This window comes from Patagioenas fasciata, chromosome 14, assembly GCF_037038585.1.
Source record: "Patagioenas fasciata isolate bPatFas1 chromosome 14, bPatFas1.hap1, whole genome shotgun sequence".
Lineage (NCBI taxonomy): Eukaryota > Metazoa > Chordata > Aves > Columbiformes > Columbidae > Patagioenas > Patagioenas fasciata.
The window spans coordinates 327,526-338,073 of record NC_092533.1 but is presented as its reverse complement, the minus strand read 5'-3'; the positions used below and the strand labels follow the sequence as shown (position 1 = coordinate 338,073).

At 57.7% G+C, this 10,548-nt stretch overlaps 1 protein-coding gene across 2 annotated transcripts in view; it reads right to left on the bottom strand.

Annotated features, from left to right (window-relative positions):
• Positions 1-10,548, bottom strand: part of DPYSL3 (dihydropyrimidinase like 3) — a 31,945-nt gene that overhangs the window by 965 nt on the left and 20,432 nt on the right. For both annotated transcript variants that reach the window (XM_065848919.2, XM_065848921.2), the window contains exons 6-13: positions 10,175-10,255; positions 7,881-7,949; positions 5,031-5,151; positions 4,436-4,592; positions 2,053-2,194; positions 1,555-1,725; positions 794-973; positions 104-266 (exon numbers count right to left, since the gene is read on the bottom strand). In XM_065848919.2, the coding sequence (XP_065704991.1) occupies positions 104-266; positions 794-973; positions 1,555-1,725; positions 2,053-2,194; positions 4,436-4,592; positions 5,031-5,151; positions 7,881-7,949; positions 10,175-10,255 (1,084 nt within the window). The remainder of the gene's footprint in view (positions 1-103; positions 267-793; positions 974-1,554; positions 1,726-2,052; positions 2,195-4,435; positions 4,593-5,030; positions 5,152-7,880; positions 7,950-10,174; positions 10,256-10,548) is intronic.

The following is a 10,548-nucleotide window of genomic DNA, read 5'->3' as shown; positions in this document are numbered from 1 at the left end:
GCCATGCTCCGCTTCGCTTGTCCCAGGCCCGCTCCCGGCTGCCCCCAGCCCAGCGTGGCCAGTGGCCCTGTGCTCTCCCGGCCCAGCCGCCATGTGTGCTCACCTGACAGGCTGAATCCAGACTGGTGGAGGTTCCTGACAGGGGGTGTCTGCCGTGTGGGGGACCCCCTAGTTGAGCCTGCAGGGGTGCCCCCCTTGGGGGTGGTGGTCAGGTCAAACACGGGTCCGTCATACATGCCCCGGGGCACGGCGTGCATCTCCGCCATCTGTCACAGGAGAGGACAGTGACACTCCCCTGCCCTGGCAGTGTCAGGCTCCAGCGACCCTTGGCTCCCTGTCCCACCGCAGCAGCGGTTCACACCGGCAGCCCCGTGTCCCTGCGTCCCGCACGCCCGAGCCCTCCCCGCAGCGCTGAGGTGGGCACAGCCCCATTGCCCGTGTGACGGGTCCCTGCCCTCCCGCCCTGCAGCAAGTGAAGAGCGAATCCCTCAGCACGTTCCTGCCGCAGGGATGGCAAGGACAAGGCCATTTTGCCCAGTCTCCTCATTTTTAACTCAGCACTCCTCTCCAGACTCCTGCTGCAACAGGGCAGCAACAAGGGCAGGCATCACCTGCTGCTGACCCAGTGCTGGCACACCATCACCATCGTCAGTGCTCTCTACCCCAGCCTAAGCTACCCCTTGGGTTACGGTCCAGTGAGAACAGCAGAGGAAAACCAAACAGTTATTAGGGAAAACGGTAATTTGGGCTAATGGTGTCCCAAGTTTGCCTCCTGGCATCCCCGTCTGCTCACCTTCCTCCTGGCTTTGATGCGCTTGTAGACATAGTCAGGGAAAGGGCTGCTGGGCAGGAAGCGTCCGGTCCCCTGGGTCACGTGCAGGTTCCCGTCCTCCAGCGTGATCTTGCCCTGGCATATGACAACCAGCGGGGCCCCACGTAGCTCCATCCCTTCAAAGATGTTGTACTCAGCCGCCTGCAGCAACCAGGGGATGATGGTCAGGAGGGACATGAGCGCTGCCTGCTCAGGGCTGTGTAGTCCCCACACCTCACTCCTGAAGTCCCAGTGCAGGGAGAGGACACCGGTAACAGCCTTGCCTGCCCCAGAGGCCTCTTTTAGTTCACTAGTCCGTCACACCAGGAACCCACCAGAGCCCCCAGCATGAACCAGGACCCGCTGCTTTAGGGTTTGGTGTGAGCAAGGACTCCAACGACAGAGAAGGGCATGACCTAGGCTTGAGGTCAGGCATGAATAAAGCACAATGGCAACACCAGGAAAAATTTGTACCTGGAAGAGGAACCCAGATAAGGAGAAATGTGTGTCCTTGCCCCTGCACGGGCCAGGCTCAGGAGGAGAGCAGCACAGCAGAGTGAGAAAAGCCTCGTGCAGAGCCCAGGGCTCACAGATATTCCACCCCCAGCCACAGCTGCGCTGCCCGGGGCCCAGACCCCGTCCCTGCTCCTGGGCAGGGCACAGCTCCCAGCAGCCAGGGAGCCCCGGCACGCTGCCACGCGCAGCCCGCCCTCCAGCGTCCCCACAGACAGCAGAGGGCTTACAGATTGATGGGTTTTTGCCGAGACGATCTTCACTGCGTCAGGATCCCATATAACCAGATCGCTGTCCGAGCCCACTGCTATTCTCCCTTTCCGTGGGTACAGGTTGAAGATTTTTGCAGCATTAGTGCTCGTCACAGCCACAAACTGATTTTCATCCATCTTCCCTGTGGCCTGCTCAGACACAGAGAGAAATAAGTGCTCTTTTGGGGAAAGGGAAAGTAAGAGCCCCTGAAAGCCCCAGACTCACTCCCACAAGCCACGGGCTGGCAAGGCCCAGACAGCTCTGGCTGATCTCACTGTGGGCACCGACAGACCCAAAAGTGGGGGCACAGTCACAGCTCCTGGCTGTTCACCTAAACCCCTGACAGCTGCTGCCACTGCTCTGCCTTGTTTTGGCTCCCAAAGCCAGAGAGGAGACGTGCAGGCGGGAGCCCGGCTCTGCGGGGTGAGGACAGGGGCGTCCGAGGTGCCCGTCAACCCTCCCCGGCACGACCTTACCACCGCCTTGTCCCAGATGATGGACATGCGCTCCTCTATGCCGTTGGTCCCTTCTGGGATCGCCGTGAAGTTGTCTTTCCCAATGGCTTTCTGCGCAGTGCTGAAGGTACAGTGGGCACTTCCCGAAACCTGCAGGTCACCACTGAGGGGCAGTGGTGACAAAAGCATCATCGGTCATTCTGTGGTCAGACAACAGCAGGGACACAAGGGACGGGACCTCCCCTGGGCACGGGCAGCCCTGGCTCAGCTCTAGTTTACTCTGCACCCATTTCTACAGCCCCTCAGTCTGAAGCACCCAGTGGAGCCGGTCCCTGCAGCTCCGCTGCGCCGCGCTCCCACCCGGGGCACGGACGCCATCCCGCACACCGGAGGAGTCAACAGCTCGGCTGCCGGGGAGCAGGGTGGCCTTTGCACCAAGCCAAAAGCTGTCCTTCCGCACGAGACTCCGGTATTTGCACTGACACAAAGGGAAAAGACAAATCACGCCTGCTTGGGAGAGCAGCCTTTCTGCCACGTGGGGAGGAAGAGGCTTCTCCAGCCAAGGAGTGTCCCTGGCAGCCCTTTTGTTGTGTCCCACCAGCTCCTGCACCCGGGGCAGCCGCAGCCCACCACCACATGTAAGTCTGACAGCGGGACGAAGGGAGTGATGGCCCCAGGAGCAGCTGCCTCCAGGAGGCCCAGGAAAGTGGCACTGCAGCATTCTACAGCAGCTGCTGCCCAGGGCTGCCATCCAGACCCCTCTGGCCGGAAAGGGTCACCGGTCGGACGAGGTGCCCCGACCCCTCCCGTTCCTGACAAGGACGGCAGAGGCAGGACCGGGCAGAGCCAGCGCTGCCGGCAGAGCCAGCGCTGCCCGCGGCTCCTGGAAGCCACCAGCTGCTGCCAGGGCCCAAGGAGCCGGGGAGCAGCACCGCAAAGCCTCCGCTGCCGGGCGCAGGGAAGGAGACCAGCACAGGCCCGTTCCCAGCGCTGCCCATGCAGGGCAAGTGCCCTGGAGCAGCAGGCTCCCCGACCTGGGACGGCGCAGACACAAGGGCTCTGCTCGGGGCTCTGAACCAGCCCTAATCCACCGGTAATCTCCATCTTCCTCTGATAACTTCTGCCATATGTCTGACTGACCACACAGCCAGAGGCCCAGCCTGACCATACAACATGCTCCCTAATCTCCACCAGATTTGTCCCGGTGAAGAAAACAAGCCTCAGCCCAGCTGGAGCCTCGCAGCGCCTCCTCCTGCTGAGGCCTCACAGAAAAAGCACAGGAAGGTGTCAGGACAGACCCCTCTGGCTGCAGGGACTCATATTCTTGCCTCTCCTTTGAGGTCTGGGGCAAATTTGAAGTGGACGGGAAGGATTAGAAAGCCAGTCCTGGAGCTCGGCTCACTTTTCCCTGCCATTCCCTAAGACCTGCACCTATTTCACACAGCCAGAGTGAGCAGAGGCACACCCTGCTTGTTCACCACAGCGAGATCCAGGGTGAGCTGCATATTCAGACCCCAAATGCAGCAGCATCTCCCTTAGGCCAGCCACGGCACCCGCACCCTGGCACAACCCAGGGTTTGCTAACACCCCTCTGCTGAGACGCCTCTTGCTGAGCTCATCTCACCAGAGATGTTTCCAGTATTACCTCAAAGGTCATTTCCATTTGCACCCCTGGCTAACACAGACCAGTCCCCACGTGCACAGGCGGGGTGGTAGGGTGTGTGAGTCACACGTGGCGCGCAGGGGCCAGCAGTGAGCTCTGTGTCCCTGGCTGCTACGCGTGCCTCGCCAGTGAGAGGATGGAGAATAACTGGGAAAGGTCAAAGCAAATTGCTGAAGTGCTTTTATTGTCTGCTCTCTATTTTCAGCAAATCCCTTCCCCGTCCCCTTGCCTTCAGGGTGAACAAAGGATCCACCATCCCTGCCGGGTGTGTGCGATCTGCCCCTACAGGCCCGGCGCTCCGCGCTGCTCCGCCAGCCCGCTCGCCCTGGGGAAACCTCTGCTCTGCGCTGCACCGGTGGCGCCACCTGCTCGTGACCCCTGTCACCTCTGCACCTCTTCCTGCCCCATCCAAGCCGTTCCCCACCCGCACAAGAGCCTCTCAGTCCTGTGAATGCTCTCGCTGACACGCCTGTGTTAGCTGCTCCTCATTTCTTTGCCTTCTGCAAGCATTTTAAACGGTTCATGACTACTTGCCCTGGTATTTTCCTCGTGACTGATGCGAAGCTAATGGTGCCTCCCCTGTGCTCCCTCCACTCTCATCCATCAGCTAATTAAACACCTGCAGCTCAGGTCGGACTAATTTCTACGCTGCCCAGGTTCTCCTTAACCCCTTCCTTCCCTACTCAAGGCCAGCGTCCGCGCCCCCCGCGGGCAGCATCGCCCAGCAGAGCCGCCGCTCACCTGGCCAGGAGGGAGTTGATGTAGTCCGGTGTTGTTGGGTCGGGGCTCAGAGGTGGAGAGACCACAAATGCCGCAGCCTTGGCCCAGTTCTTGCTCCAGTAGTGCGTCCCGTCGGTCCCGAGGCTGGCCGTGATGGGCTCACCAAACACCACATTGCCTGGAAAGGGGGACAGAAAGGACGCTGCCTTGGTGGGTCTGGAGCTGTTCTCTGTTCCGCAGCACTACCAAAGCCAGAGCTCCGCCTGGCTGTTCCCCGCTGCCTGCTTGGCCCTCAGGTGCTGGGCGTGCAGAAGGGACAGCGAGGCTCACAGCCCCAGACAAACTGGCATTCAAAGCCCTGCTCCTACCTGCAACTCACATGTTGATGTCACCTGATGTGACAACAGGAGGTGGCTTCATGTGGCCTGCTGCAGTGTCCCTGTGCCCTTCACAAGCCTGAACCAGCTGCTCCCCAGCAGAAGCAGCGCTGGGCTGCACTCAAGGCACAGTGGTGGTCTTGGCAAAAGAGCCATGAGGACACAGGGTTCACTTAATCCAGCTGTCCAGGACCGCAGCGGCGGCCGCGAGGCTGCGTGCAGCAGCAGCTGCCACTCACCTCTCTTTCTGGCTTGCGAGATGAGGTCAGCAGCGCTTTTGCTCATCACTTTAGTCACATAGAGAGGGCAGTTGGTCTGGCTGGCAATGGTGATGGCCCGGAACACAGCTTCTGCTTCCAGCTGGAAGAGAGAAGGGTGGGGGCTGCGGAGGAGCACCGGGCGGGCAGGAGCGCCGGGCGAGCAGGAGCGCCGGCTCCCTCCGCACAGCACGGCTGCTGCTGACACCTGTGCCCTCACCTGACCCTTCACTGCCCGGGGTGGGTTAACCACGGACACCTGACGGGAGAAGCTCCCGTGTCCCATGGCCCAGCCCATGGGCAGGTTCCAGCCACACGACGCTGGCCAGGGAGCGCTGCCCGGACCCTGCTTGGTGCCAGCGCAGAGCCGCATCTCCTGGTTTTTCCACCGCCTGCTTCCAGCTCTCCCGACAGCAGAGGCGCCCGGGACCGCTGCCCGCGCCTGCCAGCACGGCTCACGGGCTGACCAGGCAGAGAAAGGGTCTCCCCTTCAGAGCACTGTGCTGCAGCCGGGGCGCAGCGAGCCGTGCGCGGGCAGGCCGCTCACCGCAGGGCCCGGCTTGCTGCGCTGAGCTGCTGCTCGTCCTGCCTGCGGACACCCCCGAGCTCCAGTGTTCTGCCATCAGCAGAGGGAGGATTTCCAGCACGAGGAATATCTTTGGACTATTACATCAGCCTGTGCTCAGCCTGAGCTCAACCCCAGAGGTTCTCCAAGTGTCTGCTCTAGTTTGGCTTCAAGCTTCAGCATGAGAAAGTTCAAAACAGAAGCCTTAAAAAGTCAATGTACCAATCAGCCGGCTCCCCAGGGAGGCCAGGACTGCCAGCTGCAGGGAACGCAGCCGCTGCCACGGGCCAGGCTCTGCTGGTGGCAGGAGCTCAGCACCCCAACACTCCTGCACCCCGACACCCCTGCACCCCAACACTCCCGCACCCCAAGACCCGTGCACCCCGACACCCGTGCACCCCGACACCCCTGCACACTGGCACCCCTGCACACCGACACCCCTGCACACCGACACCCCTGCACACCAGCACCCCTGCATCCCGACACCCCTGCACCCCGACACCCCTGCATCCTGACACCCCTGCACACCGACACCCCTGCATCCCGACACCCCTGCACCCTGACACTCTTGCACCCCGACACCCCTGCACACCGACACCCCTGCACCCCGACACCCCTGCACCCCGACACTCTTGCACACCGACACCCCTGCATCCCGACACCCCTGCACACCGACACTCTTGCACACCGACACTTGCACACCGACACCCCTGCACACCGACACTCCCGCACCCCGACACCCCTGCACCCCACACCATTCCCAATGCCACAGGCCTGTTTGCTGCACAGGGAAAAGAGGATTTTCCCTTCTGCTTGAAGACTCTTTAAACAGAGGTTTAAACAGGAGAACATACCCCTGGCAGCAGGTTACCATCCTGCCCCACCAACCACCGCCTGACAGAAGAGCACACCTCTAACCCACTGAGCCCCCTCCAGGACAGGGCAGACCCAAGGAGCTATGGACCACTCTCTCAAAGCTTTGTCATCAACCCGCAGGCTTTATGGGGAGTAGCAGGGTCATTCGTGCTCTACTTCACATTTTCCCATGTAGAGTATGTTCTAGAAGAGGGATGCTGTTTATTTTCAAATGCGATGAGAGCTGGGTGTGGCTGGACAGACCTAGAGCCTCCTTGCACTGTTCTCAGTAGCCTTACGCTTTAATGACTCTTCCAGATCAAACACTCAGCAGTGTTTTACCAGCTTTGGAGAAGAACCGGAGTGCTGTCTTACGATAACAGGACAGTGCTCAAATCCTGGCACAACCACAGCATCCCGTAATGGTGGGTTAGCTTGCCAACTAGTGGCAACGGGTCTAGAGCCATAAAAATAAACGGCAGTTTACACAGAGGGACCCTAATCTACTGTGTTTGATACTGAGTTTCTTCCATGTACAGAAAAATGCTTTACAGCCTCATACTTCAAAGGGAATAACCACTGGTTTACAGTAGGCTATATGTGCTGTTACTAGCCACAATATATAGAACCATAGAATCGTTTAGGTTGTAAAAGACTTTTAAGATCATCAAATCCAACCATTACCCAGCACTGCCAAGTCCTGTGCTCCCCTGCTCGGCTTCGCTATTGTACCAAATTCCTATTGTTTCCTTCTTTCGCACACTGTGGAAAGTTAAAAGCACCTCTCAGCAGGCAGCTATCTCAAGAAAACGTATCTAAAATTAGACTCAACTCAGATTAATGGACCAAACAGAAAAATACCCTGCAAGCTAAAATTAGAAGTAATCTAATTAGTGTGTTGACAATGATTTGTAACCAGGAAATTTCCCCCTCCATCCCTCCCACCCCATCCACCAATGGCTTTGCCTGTCTGATTTTGAAATGCACTTCAGAACCGAAGCAGAGATTAAGCAGGAAGAGGCTGGAGTCTGTCTGCGCTCACACAGACATGAACAGCCAACTTTCAGAGGAACTGAAACCTGCCATTCGATTTTCCTCGGGTTTCTTATACCCGTGGAGTCACCTATAGCAGACAAATGTCCCCAAACCAGCCCCAAAGGGGCGACAGCCATACGGATCGTTTTGTTGATTAATTGCCGGGAGACTCAGAAGCCCTCGTCTCTGCTGGGAGACTTGAGCAAGACCAAAAACCGTTTGCCACAAACGTGCACCTCACTGTTTCCTGAGCTGATGAACAAGCAGGGTTGCCTGTACAAACGTACCCCCCACACGCAATGCTCGCTTGGCCCCACCACACGCACCAAGCCCCTGCTCCTTGGTGCAGCACGGCTGTACCATCCTCGGCACCTTACCTCCTCTGGTCTGCTCAGCACGTGGCCCTCAGGGCCGGTTATTCCCATCTCCAACATCCTGCTTTGCTCCTAGGATATTGAAAGGACAGAGGGACGTTACAACACTGTGAGACTGTCGGCCACACAGAAAAGCAGATCCCTCCAGTGCCGAGCCCTTCCCTCAGGACCGTCACCGGCCATTGTCCTGCGGGCCACCGTGCCCCGTGAGAGGCTGCGGCATCCTCGAGGGCTCTAGGGAGAAGGAGGGTGGATGGGAAACAGGACTGAAGCCTCTTTGATGAAACAAGTGCAGTGTGGAGGAAAAGAGGGGACAAGTCCCCAGCTCCAAGAACAGCACCTCATGTTCACAGCCCCTTTCCTGCCTCCTCTTCCAAAAAGCAAGTAGTCTGAGTAGAAACTGATGTAAAAATAATCATCAAAGGCAATAAAAAATTCTCCTCCCAAGGTTACTCCTGGGTCTCCAGTGCTGTTCTTTAGCCATTTGGATATCAGCAAGTGCTAAATCCTGCCCTGTATTTCTATAAAAGCTGGTGGTGTGGAGTGTTGGTTCCTGTATTAACATTATCCCACGTATTTTGCTGTTATAAATACGGACCATGGATAATTGCGTGTGTGCACACACCTCATGCACTGGCCTGCCTGTCTTCTGTCTGCGCTCTGGAGATTCCTCTTGCATTTCTTCATTTCAAACACCTCCCTTTGACAGAGGTCAAAGGAAACACGCAGGGGCACTCCATGGTCTGCCCTGGCCCAGGCACTGGGGGCTCTTTCGGACCCTCACACCTGTGCCCATGTGCTGTTGCTGCCTGTGGCAATGAACACCTCTCCTCCCACCCAACACCTGCTCCTGAGGTACAGAAGCCACGAGCAGCTGCACAACAGGGAACATTTCTCCAAGAGGTGCTGTGGACCATGAAGAGGATGCACAGCAGCAGTAATACCTGTAAGCAAGCAGTTTTATGCACTTTTTCTTGTGTCTTGTAGACCACTGAGAACAGTATGAGCATTAAATAATGCCACCAACCTGCAAAAGAGCTGTGTGACTCCAGCAACTGTAGCAGATGTGTTCACAGCTGGTGCGGGAGCATACAGAGGATGAGGCTGCACAGCAGTAAGTGCTGCCTGTTACCTCCTGTGACACCTTCTCTGCCACAGGGACAGTGCAAGCAAAGGCTCGACGATCCTGTCCTCACACCTTGCTCTTTGCCCAGCACAAAGCGCGCTCCCACCACCTACAGCACGTCAGCGTCTCAAGTCTGGAGCTCTGCTCACACCCTGTATCTGTTCACACCTCTTCCCCTGCAACCTCCTCTCCTGTGCTGAACCAACTCGGAGAAACGCACGGGCGCCAGGACTTTAAAAGTAAAATGGACTGAAATGGGGAATGGAGAGGACAAATCCTGTGCCTTCTTTCTGGGAATCAGCACCAGCAGATACCACAAGCACCACGTCTCTGAGCTAACAGGGCGCTGAGGCCCCCCCCAGCCTGCGATGCTGCAGAAAGAAGCAATTCCCAGGGCTGTGAAGTGCTACCAGCTAATAGTCTGGGGGCATTTTGTGTTTAGGCTGGTGCTGAACAAGAAACTCTCGCCAAGACAATTCCTCTGATCACTCTGTTTTCACGTAAAAGCCATCCAGTTGTGCACTGCGGCTCTGAAAAGTCCAAAGAAAAACTGATTCTTGTAGTCTGAGAGGATGTTTGAGAGTGACCTCTAAGTTCACACCCCTAAGAATGACAGAAAAAAACAAGTAGTTGCAGAGCATAACTGAGTAATGTCTTCTCTGCCTTCATGAAAATCAAAACGTATGGACCTTCTCTCACCCAGCACCAAAGACAACACAGCAGGCCGGTGCAGCCCATCCACTGAACACCAAACCACGGCCCTTGTGACGCTTCCTTGGCAAATCCAGCTCCATTAGCTGCCCGCTCGCTTACAGCAGGGAGAAAACTCCTCTCTTGCCACGGCACTTTTCCATACACTTCAACCCTCTTAGCTGATGACACGCAAGGCAAAGGTCTCTGCCTCTCCACGCTGAGGAAGAGCTGCAGCTGGAGTGAATACAGCACACATGATGGTCCACCCTTCCGTGTAGACAATCGCTAATTCACTATTTCAGTTTTCCTTCAGCACCACGTATTCACAGCAGAAAATCTTGGTAAATTTGATATTACTGTCGAGCAGCAAAGACATCACCTTGCAAAAGATGTCCATGCAGCTTTGGAGTCACTTTGCTAATGTCCCACATCAAATCTGCCTGGGACAGATTTCCCATCCCCGCATAACAGTAGTTACCTGTGCGATTATATCGCCATTCTCAGCATGAACTTGAGCTATGGCACCCAGCTCTGCCAGGCAGCTGAATATCTCGTAGAGCTGAAACAGAGACAAGAGAGAATGGTTACGGAGCAGGCAGAGCCCCGGCAGCCGCCCAGCCCGGGGTCGAGGGCAGCGGCAGCGCCTGGGGCGGGCGCCGAGCCCAGCCGCGCCGTGCCAGCCACACAGAGCCCAGCCGCGCCGTGCCAGCCGCGCGATGGCCACGGCGGATGCTCTCGGTGATCTCCGTGCCCGACCTCCAGCTGCCCCACGGGCGGCGCCCGGCCAGCGCTGGGACACCCTCCCCGCCACCCGCGTAGCAAGGAGCCGCCTGCGCCCGGCACGGTCGCCGT